The sequence below is a fragment of the Henckelia pumila genome, chromosome 4 (genome assembly GCF_033568475.1).
Source record: "Henckelia pumila isolate YLH828 chromosome 4, ASM3356847v2, whole genome shotgun sequence".
Taxonomy (NCBI): domain Eukaryota; kingdom Viridiplantae; phylum Streptophyta; class Magnoliopsida; order Lamiales; family Gesneriaceae; genus Henckelia; species Henckelia pumila.
In genome coordinates, this window is record NC_133123.1 from 177,417,427 (window position 1) to 177,437,795 (window position 20,369).

The following is a 20,369-nucleotide window of genomic DNA, read 5'->3' on the forward strand; positions in this document are numbered from 1 at the left end:
CCGTGCCCAATCTTTCAAGAAGTCTGGATCTTCTTCTTCCTCTGGTTCTGGAGGTGTTGTCCATTTCGGTAAAAGGACAAGTGTGATCACTGTGGGAAGAACCATCCATCCGACAAGTGCCGTAGAGCTTCTGGAGCTTGTTTCCATTGTGGAGAGACTGGTCATATCCGGAGAGATTGTCCACTATCTGGGGGAGGCGGTTCTGGATCTGGTTCTCAGGCCACCGTACAGCAGAGATCGCAGGGACAGTCTGCTGGGAGTTCTCATTTGAGGCCACGAGCTTCTGGCCAGGTGTTTGCCCTGAGACATGATCAGGCAGTGGAGGAGAATGAGAAAGTCATCGCAGGTACATTTCTGCTTTATGGTATACCTGCTCTTGTACTTATTGACACTGGTGCATCTCATTCCTTCATTTCTGCACGTTTTGTTAAGAGGCATAAGTTACCATGCATTGCACTAGACGTAGTGATGTTTGTTTCTACTCCGACGGGCCAATCTGCTTTGGCTAAGCGTCTAGTGATGGGTTGCCCTTTAGAGTTCGAAGGGAACATTCTGTTAGCGAATCTCATGGTCCTGGCGATGGAAGACTTTGATTGCATTCTGGGAATAGATATTTTGACTACCTATCGAGCTTCAGTGGACTGTTATCAGAGATTAGTACGCTTTCATCCGGAGGGGAGTGAGAGCTGGTTTTTCTATGGTGAGGGAGCGCGACCCCCGATGCCTTGGGTATCAGCTTTGAGAGCCTGTCGAGCTCTAGAGTCTGGTGGGGAAGACTACCTTATCTATGCAGTTGATTTGTCCGCTGAGAGCATTGGGATAGAGAGCATTCCTGTTGTGGATGAATTCCTAGATGTATTTCCTGATGAGATTCCGGGTTTTCCTCCTGCTAGGGAAGTCGAGTTTGGCATAGAGTTGATGCCGGGTACTTTGCCTATTTCTAGAGCACCGTATCGTCTGGCTCCATAAGAGATGCGTGAGTTGAAGAATCAACTACAGGATCTTTTGGACAAGGGGTACATACGTGCTAGTGTATCTCCTTGGGGAGCTCCTGTTCTCTTCGTAAAGAAGAAGGATGGGTCGATGCGGCTGTGCATTGACTATCGGCAGCTGAATCGATGTCTAGTGCAATCAGTGACTGTTGTACTTCAGGTTATACCTTCAAGCATAAGAAAGGTATGCAGAGTATCCAGATGTTTGCGATATTATCTGAGCCAGCCTTGTATTCGCGGATCCGAGATGCTCATATGTCTGATTCGAAGACCCAGCGTTTAGCTCGTCTAGCTAACGAGGGTAGCTCGTCTGGATTTCATTATCAGTCAGATGGCTTTCTGTGTTTGTCTGGTAGGCTTGTTATTCCGCAGGATGAAGAGTTGCGAGAGGAGATTTTGTCTCAGGCGCATCGCACTAAGTTGAGTATTCATCCTGGGAGCAACAAGATGTACAAGGATCTACGTACTCGTTTCTGGTGGAAGGGAATGAAACACAGTGTTTATCAGTTTGTTTCGAGATGTTTGGTGTGTCAATAGGTCAAAAAGCCAACTATCATCTCCCTCCGGATGAAAATGAGAGAGTTTCTCATAGCAGTCGACAGTAGCTCGATACAGGGTTAGTACATCAATACCCAAAATGCAATCAAAATATTCCTTGTCTAGAACCATCAAATTTGCGGTCAACATGCACCAATATCAATAAGGGCAAAAGCAGATATGCCACATATATTAAATTTACCTGCGATGACTCTCTCTCATTACCCTCCATATCTTGATCATGCTTGAGTGCAAAAACCTGACTTGGTGCACGAGATCGATGACTTGGTGCACGAGATCGATGACTAGATCCTCCCGCCAACTATACTGGCGGCTTCTATTGCACTGTATCCTGAGAACTTGTGATGTCCCGTATTTTTAGTCATTTTCAAGAATTAATATGCGAAAAAGTGTGGAAAAATTTTTTCAAATACAAAAGTGCAGGTCATGCATCGTTTTTGCAAGTTCAATAAATCGTGATTGAAATTAAAATCTATTTAAATAACACTTAAAAATCTAATGACTCTAACGTGCATAAAATATTTGAAACAAGGGATACAACCCTACAATCAACGATCGGTTCTTATACGGGCATGCCAAAACTACTACTACAAGGAAAACCTGAACCGATAACTAAAATATTAAGAAGCATATGAAACGTGAATTTCGATAAAATAAACTTAGTGCAAAAAATACTTCTTAAAAATTCATGAAATCAAACATAAAACTATCATAATGACATAAACAACATAAAATGTTCAAAACTTAAAATCATTAAAACTCATCTACACGAAACTGTCATTGAAAATACTAAATCTAAACTTTTTTTTAACACTGACTCTTAACGGTCACGATCTTGCATCAAAATAATTTAATAACAAAAGAACAATAAAAATTGAAACGACCAAATACTACTACTGAATTTTTTTTTAAATACTTTACCTTACTTTAAAATATTGCTGCCACATATATGCCCATACATATATGTATAAATACTTAGAATAATTGTTCATAAAATATAATAACAATAACTTTATAATACTTATATTTAAAATAGTTTTTCATAAAATATAATATGTAATATATATTTGCATACAATTAAATTAAATACTTAAACATAATTAAAATCCATGCATACGTAAATCTCATGCATCCTTTAAAAATATCAAAACCATGCAAACCATAATAATAAATAATATTCATGTGCTGAATAAAATAATAACACATCAAAAATCCCGTAATGACTATCGTATCATAAACATGTGATGGTCACAAGTATACTAGCTGCACTGGATACTCAGACGTCCTCACCGCGAGTAGGAACCACACCATCAACTATAAAATCATTTTCACCTGCACACAATTTAAATCTAGTGAGCCTAGATGCTCACCATGTTCCATCCATTAATAACAAATACTATATAATAAAACCACATGCAAGAACATATCATATAAAAATAGTTTCTTGAAAACGTCTTATGCATGCATGATATTAAAAACATATGCATATATGCATATACTGCTTAATTATAAACATTATCATTATACTTCATCATAAACATTATTCTTAATACATCTCATCGACATATCTCATCATAAACTTTATACTTAATACTTAACATAATATGACATGTCTTAAATTCTTGAATCATGATAGGTTGTATCCATGATGGTGGCCTTAAAATGAATGATTGATCAATCATAAAAACCAACGTACGTGGCGGTGGGGTCTCCACCTCTATGCTGCCACTTCACCAGGTCTTTCCCTGGATCCATAAGCTCATAATCATAACCATAAGTGGAAAGGACTCCGGGCTCTAGAATCCCATCCCCAATCCCGTGCTTGCCACACTCACTTCAACTTCCATAAAATATTTTCTTGCATGCCCTTAAATATTACATTAAAATACTTAAATGATGCATGAACTTAATAAAAAAACATCATTTATTTATTTATTTAATGAAAATTTGCTTTGTAAATATATATTTAATTAATTTCATAAAAATCATACTTAAATATATCTAAAAATAAATGCATGAGTTAAATATATATTTACGGACCATTTATTTTTTCAGTGACTTGTTCGAGCTGCTGACCCCTTAACTTAAGCCCATAAATTTCTAGAATGGCCCAGTAACCTTAACCCATCATAAATAATCCATTAACTACTTAGACTGACCCATTAACTTAAATTTGATCCATCAACTTAAGCTAGACCATTAATAACTTAATCTAGCTCATTCACACTTAATATGACCCAATTATAACTTAGCCCAATGTAACTAATCCCGATCGTTATCATGGATCACTGGGCCCAATACAACTATTAGATCAACTTAAATTAATAACATAAACCCAATAATTCAACTTAAACATTCAAACCCATAAACCTCATAATTAAAATACTTAGGCCTCTAATTAAATTACCCGAGCCCGAAAATAAACTAACCCGGACCCAAACCAACATGACTTGACCCAAATAACATCCGACTCGATCTGGGAATACCCTGCTCAAGCTGCCCAAATATGGACAAACCCTAACCCCTTTTCTTCCCAATGTGCGCAGCCCCTACTCTTCACCTTCAGCCACCTTGCTCCGGCCACCACTGGCCGGATCCCCGCCGTCCAGACCTCCAGGGGGTCCAGACGGTCACCCTTGACCAGGACCTAGCCCAAACCAGACCCTGCATGGCTCGCCCAAAGCAGCTGAAGCAAGCCCAGTTCTAAACCCTACTGTGCAGCCCTCAATCTTCCTCTTATCCCGACCTGCTCCGGCCGCCACTAGCCGGAGCCCCGTTGTCCAGACCTTCCCAAGTTCCAGACGATCCTAACTAACCAAGCCTTGTACCCAGCCAAGCCCTATCTGACCAGATCGAACCTATCTTCCAACATACAGCCTGCTTGCGACCAGCTCATGTGCCAGCCTAGTTCTAGCTTCGTCCAGCCACTCCCACGGCCGAACCACCTTGCCAATATGACCCTAAGGGACCCTCCTAGACCTATGAACCAAGGTGCAGCAGTTTCGAACCAGCCCAAGTGTGGAGCCTAAAATCCAATTTACTAAATTACATGCATTAATTTAATAAATATTATGATTATTATTTTTACTTTTAATTGATTTCAATTATTTATTCGAAATTATATTTTATTATTTGTTCAAATGATTTTATTTTACTAACTATTTAATTAATGTTTTTAATTGTTTAAGTTTATTTGTCAAAATGATTTATAATATGAAAATTAATTGTTTTAATATTTTAAAGGTTTAAGCTTGCATAATTAAATGATTTTAATTAATTGTTTAGTTTATTCTTTTAAATGATTTTAACTGTTTAGCTTATTTGTTTAAATATTTTCGAGTGTTCAACTTATTTATTTTTATATAGCCTTAGTTTAGCGGTTAGTTATTTTAAATTATTTTAAATATCTAGCTTATTTATTTAAAACCTTTTTAATTATCCAACTCATTTTAATGACTTTTATTTTCTCTTATGTATTTATTTAAATTGCTTTTAAACTTTAGTCTAGCCCGTTTAAATTATTTTAATCGCTCTGTTTAGTCAAATATTTTACTTGTTGTCATGACATCAGAATATTTAAAGTGTTTAAATTATTGGATTTTCGAGCTTGTGCATTTTATAAGTGTAATTAAATTCATTATCCTAAGTTGCTAGGTTGGGAGTAGCATTTTTTTAAAAAAGTGTGTAACACTTTTTCCCTACACACTTAAACTTAAATTCAACCCAAGCCCCCAATCTACACACACAACTCACGCCTAAACACACACATTACACGACATTTCCCTTTCTCTCCATTTCTCTCTAATCGATCGATTTCTTCATTCCCTCACACAAATCCCTCGGCATCTTCATCTTCCCTATCAATTTCGATCGCCGACCGACGCCAGCACCTCCAGCCAGCCACCAGGCCGTCGCAGCACCAACCTAGGCTAGATGTTCGAGTTGCCCTGCATTTTTCCTTCAGCTCGGTTTCAAGCCATTCGAGCTTCCCATTTCGTTTCTTCTCAAGTCTAGGCAAGGATATGGTTCTTTCTATTCCCCATGAAGTTTGTATATTTTGTGCCCTGCATTCCTTGGAATTCTCGAAATTGTATATGTATATATAAGGGTGCCCTGTTTCGGTTCATAGTTTGGCCGAGAAGTTCTGTTTTTTTATTTATTTATTTATTATTTTATGCTTGAGTTATTATATGTGCTTGATGAGGTTTGATATGAGCATTCCTTGTTGCATTCGAAATTTTCAGAAATGAGCATGCCTTGTTGGTGTTGAAATCTCAAAATTTTAATTATGGCTTATGGTTCGAAATTGTGATTTTTTTTTTATTGTGTTGATTTGGATGGTGAATTAGGAAACTACCATGGGTGAAACGTAGTTCACATGGTAGTGTCTAGAATGGTTTGGGGTGGCATGTAGGAATGGGTTGAGGGACACTCGAATTTGAAGAGAAGAGGGCTCGGTTTTGATGGATGTTTGGGGGCTGTTGTCGAACTGTTTTAGGCTCGATGAGGGGCTGGTTTAGTGGTGTGAGTGAGTCTAAGTGTTGGTCATGATCCTAGTTTGTTGGCTCGGGACATGGGAGTCTTATTGCTTAGTTTTGATGGGGTATAGGAAATGGGTCTTGAGCAAAATTTTGTCTAGTGTTTGGGCTGCCCGGAAACTGATTTTTAAAGCAGGGTTAAACTCAGGTTTTGGTCAAAGGATCGGGTTTATAAATAGTTTAGGATGATAGAAAAAGGTCGGTTCAAGCGGAAATGAATTCGGTTAAGTTTAGATGGAGTTCTAGGCATATGAATAAGAGAGGTGCAGAATTTTAAAGTTCTATGTTGCTGTCTGGAAACGTAAGCCTAAGGCAGAGTTAATCTCATGTTTTGGTAAAGGGCTTGGGACTGTAAATTGTTTTAGATGTCGGGGTTAGGTTGGTTCAAGAGGGAATTAATTCGGTCGAGTTCTAGACATATAAAGGAAGGTGTACAGAATTTTTAAGTTATAGGAGGTGGATGTCCAGAAATGGGATTTTTATAGAATGACGAGATAGGAATATTACATCGAGAATGATTTCCTGGCTTAGTTCTAAGTTTCATGGAGTCGTGGTTTCAAGCGGAATCCTTTTTGATTAAGATTCGAGCAAGTTACAAATTTTACGGGCAAACCGCTCGAATTTGTCTTAAGCGCTAAATAATGATTTAGTTTCCCATCATTTGGTTTGTCTCCTAAATCACCACCCCGATCATCCATGTGTGAGTCATATGCATGATTATTTTTTAACATTTACATGTACTCCATATTTACATATGCATGCTAAGTCCCATATTTAAGAAGGAAAGAAAATATTTTGAACGAAGTGAGATGGTTGTGACTACATTTATTCACGTGTGTGTGTGGGGCTGGAAGACGTTTTGGCCTCCCTTACCAAATCATTATGGGTTTCCTTATCTTAGCATGTGTTCGTGTGGGGCTGAGAGATGTCTTGGCCTCCCTTACCAATTCAGGGCAAGATTGGGTTGGGTTTCATATTGACCTCCTTGCGGCATAGTGCACTGCAACCATGATCATGATCGAAATCACAGAATCACAATCAAGGATCTAAGTTCACAGTTACTGTTATAGATTCAGACACAGTTTATGCAGTTTCATTGATTATAAATGACTTAGCCATGCATATGTTATATTCATGATATCTCATTTTAGAAGTACATTTTATTCAAATTAAGGGCACAAAGTATTTTATTATTAAGCTATTTTTAATCTGCGTGTGTTTGTATTTACGTAGTACTCATTATCCCCCCCCCCCCTCAAATATTCTTGCTGAGTCTTTTAGACTCACTACACTTATTGTTTTCAGGTGAGGAGTATATCATTTAGATCGAGGGGCAAGACAATCGAGTGGATTGCGATGCGGGCCCGGCACATCCCTCCGACCTATGCTCGACTTCCGCATAGTTACTAGAATTTATATGTTATGGAGCATTTATTTTGCTTATTTGTCAGATGTATATGTAATGTTTTGATAGCATTATTTTTGGGCATGTAAACATTAGATTTCTAATCTTGTGGATATTTGATATGTCGAACCTCTCTCTTGGGTCTCGTTCTTGTCTCGGTCTAGTTTCTTGTATCATCAGTCGTCTATTTCTTTTATTTTATTTTGATTGTTGTCTGAGACAGGTTGGTTGTAATATAAACAGAGAGGTCATGGTCCTGGTTTGGGTTGTGCCTACTGCCGATTGCAAGAATCTCGAGAAATCTCGCCTCAAAGTCTGTAAGTTTTAATAAATTTTATATGGTAGTCGTTATTGATTTATTATTTTAAATATTTTGATGTCACATTCTTTTTAAAATATTTTCAAAACTAGACGTTTAATTTATTTAAGTGTGTAGTTTAGTGTTTATTTTCATTTAAAACTTCTTTTATAATTTAAAGTGTACTATTTGACTGTTTATTTTTATAGCACGTGGTTCCAAGTTAAACGAAGTTGCAGTACTAGTATTCCTTCCAGTTTTGGGCAGTACGCGGATGTTGTTTGAGTTATTAGGTAGTACTAAGAATTTTTGATGAGATTGTAGGAGTTTGTTGGGAAACATTAAACTTGCGTATTAAGAGATATAAATTGTGTGCTATTATTGTAAATTGTTTTCTTATACTGGGTTTTAATCGGATGTAACTATGTGTATAGGTTGCTTAGAAATTTCTAGGCGTGTGTTTAGTCAGTTAAGTTTATGAATTTAACTCATGTGAAGACTTGGGATACGAACTTGGTTTTATATTATTATGGATAATTGAATTTTCTTTGTTTATTTGGGCAAGTATGATTTTTGGGAAATAGTGAGTCGGTTACTATGAGCCTTTAAATTTTGTGACTATTATTCCTATCATTAATTTCCTTATCCTTCAATTGTGCTTGCATCCATTGCAACATATACTTTGGAGTATCTGAAATTTCTTTGCACTTTCTTTGAGCATTTATGGACTCGTATGACATTAATCAACGTTGAATTCAGCCACTTTGGCATTGGTTGAACTTCTTAGTAAAATCTTGTTAATGTTTCACGCTTCTTGAAATTTTTCCTGCGGTTCTAGAGCCACATGTTGATGTGAATGAAATTCACTTTTTCCTTTTGGTAATCTACTCATGTTGGGTGGCTGACATCTGATTTTATTTTGAGACCGTTGTTTTCCCTGATCATGGACTTGTGTGAACTTCTCTCGACTGAAGTCACACAGACTGCCTTAATTGTGTTTTGATTGTTTGAACATGATTTCATTATCCATGGATATTCGAATGATCACGAGATTTGTATCTTGTTGGCTCATATTCATTATTCGTTGAGCCTCCATTATTATTCATTCATCCCTAGTTTATCTAGATTTTTTATTCCCAACTCATTTGTTTGTAATGCTTGCATTATTTCATTTCATATTAAGCAACATTACTCGTATGCCTGTTTCCTTTCATGATCCATCATGATGAGGATTTGGGTGAATCATAATTTCAATTATCAGATCGATTTCTTGTGTAGAGATTTGCCTCGTAACCTCATAGTGAGTGCTTAGACCATTGAGATTTAGTACTAATACTAGATAAAATCCTAAGTTATTGTAGTGATCCAAGGAATGATGACTACTAATTATATTTAGTTCTAGCGAGTAGACTCCTAGTTAGTGAATTAATTGAAAAGGTTGTTTCAATTTTAAATAGGATCGTTAAGAGTAAACGGATGATTTTGGTAAGCTGAATGGGTGAACAGTTGCGAGATAGGAAATAGAGTTATCCCTAGAGACTTTTGGGTACTTTATATTAGCATTCTAAGATTTTGTGAATGTCAACCGGTAAGACTAATGCACCAAATATGGGTACAGAATGATGAAGTAGTTTTCTGGATAAGTTGTATATTTAACCATTAGCGAAATACGAAGGTACTAGAGGAATACTGAGAAAGCTTATACGATCGGGTTGCGAACTCTGCTAGAGGTGTCCAATTTTATACTAAGTTATTGAAATATGAATTCAGGTTGTACATATATTAAATTTGGGAATTCTTGGATTTTCAGATTTACTGCTAAGTTGAACTAGGGATTTGAGGTATTTCTTCATACGATAGGTAAGAATTGTTTGGTACTTAGAGACCATCTAATCCAATAAGTGGATAATAGCTCGTGCTATTTTGACTTGAAGTGTAATTAGGGATTTCTTAGTCGTTGCCTAAGGGATTGAACATAAGCCCAGGATCATTAAGTAGAGCACTACTAATAAGTGGCGTAGACTTTTAGAATTTCAAATTGGATGTTAGGTTGTTCTTGAAGATATCAATGTTCCGTAATATTAACGATTTGGGAATATAAGAGAATTAACTCGTTTTGTCGGTCCTTATGCGGTTGTTGTGGTAGTATGGGTCAGATTCGTATCTTATTTCGAGGTCTAACAAAGGTAGAATTGTATAGTCCCTTAGTTATCCTATTAAGAAGAGTTTAGTATTTAGTTGCTAAGTATTTTGTAGACTTGTGAATTTCTTAAGAGCTAATATGAGTTAAGTTTTACTGATGAATAGACATTAAGCATAGTTTCGTGGTTAGAAAGCTTTTAAGTTATGAGAAAGGTCGACATAAATTATTTATTGATTTTACGGATATTTATTGATTGAAGTAGCGATCCAGGGTTTAAGGATATCAAACTAAGGCAGACATCAGATATTTTAGGAATTTAGGTGGCGAATTGAAAACTCTTACAGTTACCTGGGAACAGTGATTAGAAAATTCTCTTAGGCTACAATCATACGGGGATAAATAGGAGTTTGCAAAATTTATTTTGCAGTAAGACGTAGTTAGGCCACTGATTATATATATCAGTAAGTATCAGAGTGCGCAGCGAAAGCTGATTTGGGCCAACTCATGTATGTGCAAAGTTAGAAAATTTAGTGTTGATCTGGTCTAAGGTATTCGAACCTAGTTAGTAAGTCTTGAATTTCGAGGACGAAATTCCATTTAAGGGAGGAACGAATTGTGACGCCTAAAATCCAATTTACTAAATTACATGCATTAATTTAATAAATATTATGATTATTATTTTTACGTTTAATTGATTTAAATTCTTTATTCGAAATTATATTTTATTATTTGTTCAAATGATTTTATTTTACTAACTATTTAATTAATGTTTTTAATTGTTTAAGTTTATTTGTCAAAATGATTTTTAATATGCAATTTAATTGTTTTAATATTTTTAAGGTTTAAGCTTGCATAATTAAATGATTTTAATTAATTGTTTAGTTTATTCTTTTAAATGATTTTAACTTTTTAGCTTATTTGTTTAATATTTTTGAGTGTCCAACTTATTTATTTTTATATAGCCTTAGTTTAGCGGTTAGTTAATTTTAATTATTTTAAATGTCTAGCTTATTTATTTAAATTCTTTTTAATTGTCCAACTTATTTTAAAGACTTTTATTTTCGCTTATGTATTTATTTAAATTGTTTTTAAACGTTAGTCTAGCCTGTTTAAATTATTTTAATCGTTTTGCTTATTCAAATATTTTACTCGTTGCCGTGACATCAAAATATTTAAAGTGTTTAAATCATTAGATTTTAAAGCTTGTTCATTTTATAACTGCAATTAAATTCATTATCCTAAGTTGCTAGGTTGGGAGTAGCATTTTTTTAAAAAATTATATAGCACTTTTTCCCTACACACTTAAACTTAAATTCAACCCTAGCCCCAATCTACACACACAACTCATGCCTAAACACACATTACACGACATTTCCCTTTCTCTCCATTTCTCTCTAATCGATCGATTTCTTCATTCCCTCACACAAATCCCTCGGCATCTTCATCTTACCTATCAATTCCCGTCGCCAACCGACGCCAGCACCTCCTGCCAGCCACCAGGCCGTCGCAGCACCACTCCAGGCTAGCTGTTCGAGTTGCCCTTCATTTTTTCTTCAGCTCAGTTTCAAGCCATTCGAGCTTCCCATTTCGTTTCTTCTCAAGTCTAAGCAAGGATATGGTTCTTTCTCTTCTCCATGTAGTTTGTATATTTTGTGCCCTGCATTCCTTGGAATTCTCGAAAAATGTATATGTATATATAAGGGTGCCCCTTTTCGGTTCATAGTTTGGCCGAGAAGTTCTGTTTTATTTATTTATTTATTTATTATTTTATGCTTGAGTTATTATATGTGCTTGATGAGGTTTGAAATGAGCATTCCTTGTTGCATTCGAAATTTTCAGAAATGAGCTTGCCTTGTTGGTGTTGAAATCTCAGAAATTTAATTATGGCTTATGGTTCGAAATTGTGATGTTTTATTGTGTTGATTTGGATGGTGAATTAGGGAACTACCATGGGTGAAACGTAGTTCACATGGTAGTGTCTAGAATGGTTTGGGGTGGCATGTAGGAATGGGTTGAGGGACACTCGAATTTGAAGAGAAGAGGGCTCGGTTTTGATGGTTGTTTGGGGGCTGTTGTCGAACTGTTTTAGGCTCGAGGAGGGGCTGGTTTAGTGGTGTAAGTGAGTCTAAGTGTTGGTCACGATCCTAGTTTGTTGGCTCGGGACATGGGAGTCTTATAGCTAAGTTTTGATGGGGTATAGGAAATGGGTCTTGAGCAGAATTTTGTCTAGTGTTTGGGCTGCCCGAAACTGATTTTTAAAGCAGGGTTAATCTCAGGTTTTGGTCAAAGGCTCGGGTTTAGAAATAGTTTAGGATGATAGGAAAAAGTTCGGTTCAAGCGAAAATGAATTCGGTTAAGTTTAGATGGAGTTCTAGGCATATGAATAAGAGAGGTGCAGAATTTTAAAGTTCTATATTGCTGTCAGGAAACGTATGGCTAAGGCAGAGTTAATCTCATGTTTTGGTAAAGGGCTCGGGACTGGAAATTTTCTTAGATGTCGGGGTTAGGTCGGTTCAAGCGGAAATTAATTCGGTTAAGATTCGGTCGAGTTTTAGACATATAAAGGAAGGTGTACAGAATTTTTAAGTTATATGAGGTGGCTGTCCAGAAATGGGATTTTTATAGAATGACGGGATTGGAATATTACATCGAGCATGATTTTCTGGCTTAGTTGTAAGTGTCATGGAGCCGTGATTTCAAGCGGAATCCTTTTTGATTAAGATTCGAGAAAGTTACAAATTTTACGGGCAAACCGCTCGAATTTGTCTTAAGCGCTAAATTATGGTTTAGTTTCTCATCCTTTGGTTTGTCTCCTAAATCACCATCCCGATCATCCATGTGTGAGTCATGTGCATGATTATTTATTAACATTTACATGTACGTCATATTTAAATATGCATGCTAAGTCTCATATTCAAGAAGGAAAGAAAATATTTTGAACGAAATGAGATGGTTGTGACTACATTTATTCACGTGTATGTGTGGGGCTGGGAGACGTTTTGGCCTCCCTTACCAAATCATTATGGGTTTCCTTACCTTAGCATGTGTTCGTATGAGGCTGTGAGATATCTTGGCCTCCCTTACCAATTCAGGGCAAGATTGGGTTGGGTTTTATCTTGACCTCCTTGCGGCATAGTGCACTGCAGCCATGATCATGATCGAAATCACAGAGTCACAATCAAGGATCTAAGTTCACAGTTACAGTTACAGATTTAGATACAGTTTATGCAGTTTCATTGATTTTAAATGATTTAGCCATGCATATGTTATATTCATGTTCTCTCATTTTAGAAGTACATTTTATTCAAATTAAGGGCACAAAGTATTTTATTATCAAGCTATTTTTAATCTGCGTGTGCTTGTATTTACATAGTACTCGTTATCCCCCCTCCCATATTCTTGCTGAGTCTTTTAGACTCACTACACTTATTGTTTTCAGGTGAGGAGTATATCATTTAGATCGAGGGGTAATACTATCGAGTGGACTGCGATGCGGGCCCGACCATCCCTCCGACCTATGCTCGTCTTCCGCATAGTTACTAGAATTTATATGTTATGGAGCATTTATTTGGCTTATTTGTCAGATGTATATGTAATGTTTTGATAGCATTGTTTTTGGGCATATAAACATTAGATTTCTAATCTTGTGGATATTTGATATGTCGAACCTCTCTCTGGGCCTCGTTCTTGTCTCGGTCTAGTTTCTTGTGTCGTCAGTCGTCTATTTCTTTTATTTTATTTTGATTGTTGTCTGAAACAGGTTGGTTGTAATATAAACAGAGAGGTCATGCCGAAATTTTTATAAAACTTTTGAAAATCCGTATTTATTTAGTTTAATTTAAAATCAGAGTTAGGGTCGTTTCACCAAGACCAAAAACTCCCCAAACCGAGCCCTCATGTGCAAAAACGTGAAGCATGCATGAAACTCATGTGTTTCTTGTTCTAAACCACAAAATCTATCACATCATCTTTTTAATATAAAATAACGTTTATACGATTTAAACAATGTGAAAGAATGGACTAAAACATGTCTTTGTGTTTAAAACACTTGAAAATCGTATCGGTAGCGTAGATCACGACCCGAGACGAACGGATGGCCTAACCTCTTGAATTTTTCTTCAAATCGTGTGAATGGGTGTGGGATGTGAGATGGCTGCTACCCTTACTTTCTCTCCAAGTTTTGAACGTGAAAACAAAGAAAGATGGAGGTGGAAACAAGTTTTGGGAAAATTGCATAGTCCTATAAGTTGGTGTGGTTTTGGTTTTTGTCCAGTAACTTAGATTTTTGTTTAGGTTTTGGTCTTTTTTTCATCGAAAATCACTAAATCAATCGAATATTACTTATTTGACATCGATACTCTCCTATATGACTCATTTGACAAAAATTAACCATATTTTACACAAATTAAAATCTATTACGTAAAAATAACGAGAAAAATAAAGAAAAACGACACCCAGTATTTACAAATCGGAGGAAAAAACATGTTTTGTTTATTTTTTATTATGTATATTTTAATATATGTAATATAAATTTAATTCTAATCACACGAACATCGAAATCAAATAAGTAATATTCGGTTGATTTAGTGACTTTCGATGAAAAAGAACCAAAACCCAAACAAAAATCCAAGTTACTGGACTATAACCAAACTTTGAAAAGTTATAGGACTCAAACCAAAACCAAGCCAACCTACAGGACTAAAAATGCAATTTTCCCACAAGTTTTTGACTCAATTAAAATAAACTCAAACAAATATTGGCTTCCACATACATAAATGATAAAAATTTAAGATTATATGCAGAGTAAAAGAAAGGAAATGATATTATACTGTAAATTACCTTTCTTCCATAACGAATTTTAGCTTCCATCTGTACAAATTAAACTATTTGAAATCACAAGTCTGATACAAAGTAGGTCTATCCCCTAAAACCCAAATTCTCTATCAAATTACCCTCAATGATCTTAACTACTTCTTCGACCCAATTCGCCAATCGCGAACAGTATCATCACATTTTATGCACACGGAGACTTATCCACTGAAAGCTCTAAACCATGTTTTAAGTTATTGGGATTTGGTCTTCTGTGCAAATATAGCAGATTAACATACATAAGCTTTCAGTCAGATCGTCATCGATGCCATCAAGGAAACTGTCTGCTTAGAGGTAAAACAGGCTCGAGTCTCATCTGAAAACCCCAAGTGATCAGCAGGAGATGCTTGCAGGCACAGAATCGATACGAGGCATAAAACTATATACATCTGATCTGGAGCCAATCTTGGTATAATTGTCCAAGGTTGATGATTGAGATTTTTAGAGCAACCATTCTTGCAACCTCCTACGATGGCATTTTGCAGGACCAACAATCCTTTCCTTCGTGACAACATATACTCCAGTAAAGGACATCAAGTCAAAATTTATTAGCGCCTGGGTTTTCTAATTGCTGTAAGAAGCATTATAACACTGGGAGCTATCAATATTCACAAATGCTGTAATGACCATATCAAGGATCATGAGATGTGGAAAAAGACCAAGAAGCTCCACTGTTCGAAAGCAATCCTTTTGATAGGAACTTGTATAGCAACAGCAACGCTTACTGCTAGTCATTCTGGAATTCTAAACGACCAGAGTATCTAACTATGCAACAAAGATAATGGGTTCAGGACTTCAAGATCAACTTTCTCAAAAGATGAAACCACGTGATGGAAGAATCCACCATATTTTCAGCACAATGATACTAGAATTTCGAGTTATACTCTTTTATCTGAAAACAAAGACCTGCATGAGCAAATATAGCTTGTCGTGTTATGGAAGCGATACCTTAGTGTTTCAGGAAAAAAAGTTGTCCCATTATCTAGATTTTAGGCTTAACCAAACATTAATTCAAATTTACATAAAATATAAAGTTGTGCATGATTAACAATAACTATTCACATGGAAAAGCAAAATATTACTCAGAGTGATAAATAACAAATGAAGTTGAGAATAGTGAAATAGAAATTTAAAAGCTCATGAATGACTTGATTCAGTTTTACCCTTCCCAAATTGTAATTTCCTTAAAAACTCTTGTGCTGGTCTTATTTGAATGACTTGATTCAGTGTTGCCTTTCTCAAACTGTAATTTCATTAATAACTCTTGTACTGGTCTTACTTGAATGACTTGATTCAGTGTTACCTTTCTCACAATGTAATTCCTTATAACTCTTGTACTGATCATTAGCAGCGAGGAAATTATTCTGAGTTCTATCAGGAGACCATCATATAATTTGTGCTTTGATGAAGATTAAAAAAAAGGGTAATAAACAGAAGAATTTCTACCTAAGTCTGCATAAAATGAACCAGTCATTGAGGAACTGAAAATATCAAGCATCCATTGTCCCAGCATACTCTTATCTCTCGCCCGACTTGGAGCCCCTTTTCTCTGATAATTTTACCCCATTTACCAATCAGGCTATAGTAACTTCCACGCCATTTCAACTTCATCACATAAGACTCGCCTGTATCATCGTCTCGAGCATTGATACCAACTTGATGCTCGTTCCTCAACTGTTCCCGAGCTTGGTGTGTCCAGTAGAAGAGAATATGATCTTCCACTGCTTTTCCTGGTAAGGTAAGGAATGGGTGATTAGTATCCACATCAGACAATGTTAGTGCCTTTTTAATTGGCCAATTATCATGTCCAGATGATGTCGGGGTATAACGCTCCTCTGGAACTGAGAAATATAAGCAATTGTTTGTCCATCTTATTCTGATTTCTTGTCCAATACCAAGTCCTTTATGCCTTACAATATTCCCCCATTTCCCAATAAGGTTGTAGTAATTCCCCCGCCACTTCAACTTCATCCCATGAATATCACCTGTATCATAATCTCGAGCATTTATTGACACTTGCTCTTCTTTTCGCAGTCTTTCCCTTTCTTGTGGCAGCCAATGCACAAGAATATGCTCTTCCACAGATCTACGAGGCAATGGGAGAAAAGGATGATTAGGATCAACATCTGAAGACGTCAAAACCTTTTTGATAGGCCAGTAGTCCTGCGACAAGGGTGCTGCAACCATTCGGGTTGGTGGCACTACTACAGCTGTTACCTGCTGTTGCGGAACTGAGAAGTGTAAGCAACCGTTAAACCACCGTAGTTTAATTTCCTGCCCAACATCAAGTCCCTTTCCACGGACTACTTTTCCCCATTTTCCAATGAGATTATAGTAGCTTCCACGCCATTTCAATTTCATCACAAACATTTCACCAGTATCATCATCCTGAGCATCAAAACTCACTTGGCTTTCTGCTCTTAAAAGTTCCTGCTGTTGAGGTGTTATGTATGCCACGATATGAGTTTCTACTTGTTGCCGGGACAAGGTGAGGAAAGGATGAGTGATGTCAACATCAGAGAGAGTGAGTAATTTCCTGATGGGCCAATTATCCTGCACTTGAACTACAGCATTGTAGTTTGCGGCCCTTTTCATTTCTAAATTAAAAAAGAAAATGAAAAACATGAGATTTAGGGTATCTTAGTTACAACTTGCATTAATCCTTAAGATCAACCATCGTAGCCGCAGATCATGTATGGGCCATAACTTCCACAAGCAATACGCTGAGACAAAAATATGTTCGATCAAGAAACACGCATAAATTTCTAAAGCAGTATGAGAACACTGGCTTGAAAAAAATTCATAGATTCCTAGGTGGCAAAGACCTAGCTTTCGAAGCCAAACATAACTTTTCATGCCCTAAATGAACAAAGTATTGATGCTTCCCTTGTGGTTCTCATTAATTTTTCAAATCCAAGAATCCAATGGATAGCCGATGAACACACATCAAATTAAAGCAAGTTCTAATAACTTGGATCTACTTTGAAAAAATACAAACGAAGTTTAAATACAAGACCTCATGAAAAAAGAATCATCAGGTACCACAACTTTCCAATTTAATCCACATTTACTGCTCTTTGCCTGGATAAAAGGTACAACATTCTCATCCTTGAACATGCAAACAAGTACAGCTAAAAATAAAGAATCTATATAACTAAATCCCTAAATAATTTTAGTTAATCCAACAATTCGATAATCACGATTCGTGAAAACATATGTAAACAGAAAAACAAATCTAATTTCGGCCAAAAAAGATCCCATAGCTTAAATCACAACCCTAAAAAGCTAAACACCGAAGAAAAAACCAAAATTAAACGAAGACGGCACTAATCGATCAAAATACAAGGCATGTAGATGTTTCCGAACGTGTGTCAGCTCACATCAAAAAATTCAATTTTCACGCTTGAGCTCAATCAAATTAATGGAAGAAATCAGTTACTTTGATACGAAGAGAGGTGAAATCGTCCAACGGATAATCAAGAGAGAATGATTGAACACCACCAAAATTTGATACCTAGAAGAACGATAAGATTAAGATAGGAGGAGGCCGCTGGCGTGATTGTTGTGAGCTATCGAGGAGTGAGATGATGGATAAAGTAGGAAGCGCATGTAAGAAGAAAAACATCAACACAATTTCTGTGACTACAGGCGGTGGTGGAGACGGCGGCAGAACTGGTGGCGGCGGGAAGGTGCGTGAGTACGTGAAGCGGAGCAGGCGCGTGGTGATGAACTGGGTGAGCGTACGAAAGATAGGAGAGAGAATGAATCGGGTGGGTTAGTGTGATCAACATTAGAATTTTAATTTTTATTCGCAACATTAGAATTTTTATTTATAATTTTTAACATTAGTTATGCCAGTTTTAGTTATATATTGGATTACTTGCATGTTATTCTTTAAAAATTATCGAATTATTTTAATTATATTTTTTAAAAGATTTTTTTTCAAATAAATCATAAATATAATTTTATAATTTCAAAACAAATATGTAACTTAATATTTATTCAATGTATACATGCATTATTTTTCTTTGAACATGATCATTTTTAAGGAACGGTTATTGTGAGTTCGGATACAGAAGTTATGGTTAAAAAAATAATTTAAATAGGTTTTATTTTAAAGTAAAATTCATTTTACTACACGAATTATTAATAAAATATCAAATAGGTACATGAACTATTGAAAATAGCTTAATTGATATATGATCAAACTAAAAGGTCTGTTTTATCAAATTGCTTTTAATTCCAATTACTTTTAGTAAATTTAACTAAAAGCACATTTTATTTTTCAAAATAATTTTTATTAATTAAATTGTAAAAATAAATGTATAGTTATTTAAAAATTATTAGAAATAATATGTTACTCTTTTTATAATATATTTATATTTTACTTAATAATAAATTATTTATTCACATAAAATATATTTTTAAATAATAAATATATATAAGAAAATGGTATTTTTCTATCTATATTAAATAATTATACATTTTTTTTAAAAAATGATATAAAACTTATATATTAATAAAACCACTGTCAATAAATAAATCATATACACGACAAAAACATATTTAATATCGATAAAAATATAATAAAATAAATATTTATTTATATTTAAATTAAAGTACGAGTAAAAAATATATAAGCTTACAAATTCTTAGATCAAGTGGATAAATTTTAGGTCATATGAATCACCCAAATCGAGACAATATGTGAGATTTTTTTATAATGATCTAAATCTTTTGTAGTAACCCGGGTTTCATTTACATGTTAGAAAATGACACTAAATTTTAAAAGTGTAAAAACATGATTAAGTAGTCATTATTTGCAAAAATAAGTAGAAAATCAGCTTCGCAACGTCTAAAAATGATAGGGGGAGTTCCTAGGGCTCGAACAGTTCGGAAGCAGCCGAACCAGTTCGTAAGGAGCAGAAGCAGTTCGAAGCTTCTGAACTCAGCAGGAAACAGGTGTCAAAATGTGTTTTACGCATGGAAACTGAGGTTTCAAACCTTCCAAACTCCAGTGTCAAAATGTTGTCTACATGTGGAATTCATCTTCCAATCGGAGCTTCCGAACCCTGCTCATCGCGGAAATTTCATTTCCAAGTGCAAATTCAGAGGGTTTTCGAACCATTAGTCTATATTTAAGTGTTTTGGCCATACCATCGAGGTCGGGCGATAGCGAGGTGCTACGCGAACCATTAGTCTATATTTAAGTGTTTTGGTCAAGGAGCTTTTAGATTAGTATTGGTGATGCGTAATTATAACGTCCCAGATTCGACGACTATCCTCATTGTATCAAGACTAATCTTTCCAACGTGCTTATTTCTTCACTCACACGCACCATGAGAAACTTCCCAGAGGTCACCCATCCTATAATTACCCCAAGTCAAGCACGCTTAACTTTGGAGTTCTTATGTGATGAGCTTCCGAAATGAAGAAGCACCTTCTTGATATAATTAGTACCTATGAAATCTTTTTAAGTCCTCCTAAACTATGCAGTCTCATACCTACACAGTCTCAGAATCCCTCTCATTCCGGCACGGACTCGATTCATTCATGTCTCCCTTCT

At 35.8% G+C, this 20,369-nt stretch overlaps 1 protein-coding gene and 1 long non-coding RNA gene across 6 annotated transcripts; one reads left to right on the plus strand and one right to left on the minus strand.

Annotated features, from left to right (window-relative positions):
* The first annotated feature begins 5,310 nt into the window (after nt 1-5,310).
* On the plus strand, nt 5,311-13,748 carry LOC140865363 (uncharacterized). Its single transcript, XR_012144582.1, has 3 exons — nt 5,311-5,564; nt 7,394-7,810; nt 13,374-13,748. It is a non-coding gene; the product is annotated as an uncharacterized lncRNA (long non-coding RNA).
* A 1,009-nt stretch (nt 13,749-14,757) lies between these two features.
* On the minus strand, nt 14,758-18,576 carry LOC140862991 (uncharacterized). Of its 5 annotated transcripts, XM_073266067.1 has the most exons (4): nt 18,318-18,576; nt 17,455-17,526; nt 16,250-17,356; nt 14,758-15,709 (listed from the first exon to the last, which is right to left on the minus strand). In XM_073266067.1, exons 2-3 carry the CDS (start codon nt 17,458-17,460, stop codon nt 16,274-16,276), a joined length of 1,089 nt encoding a protein of 362 aa, XP_073122168.1. In that variant the 5' UTR covers nt 17,461-17,526; nt 18,318-18,576; the 3' UTR covers nt 14,758-15,709; nt 16,250-16,273. The 5 variants fall into 5 exon arrangements, with proteins under 5 accessions (XP_073122168.1, XP_073122166.1, XP_073122164.1 ...); XM_073266065.1 differs by lacking the exon at nt 17,455-17,526 and having other exon boundaries at nt 16,250-17,400; XM_073266063.1 differs by having other exon boundaries at nt 16,250-17,526.
* Between the last annotated feature and the right edge of the window lie 1,793 nt (nt 18,577-20,369).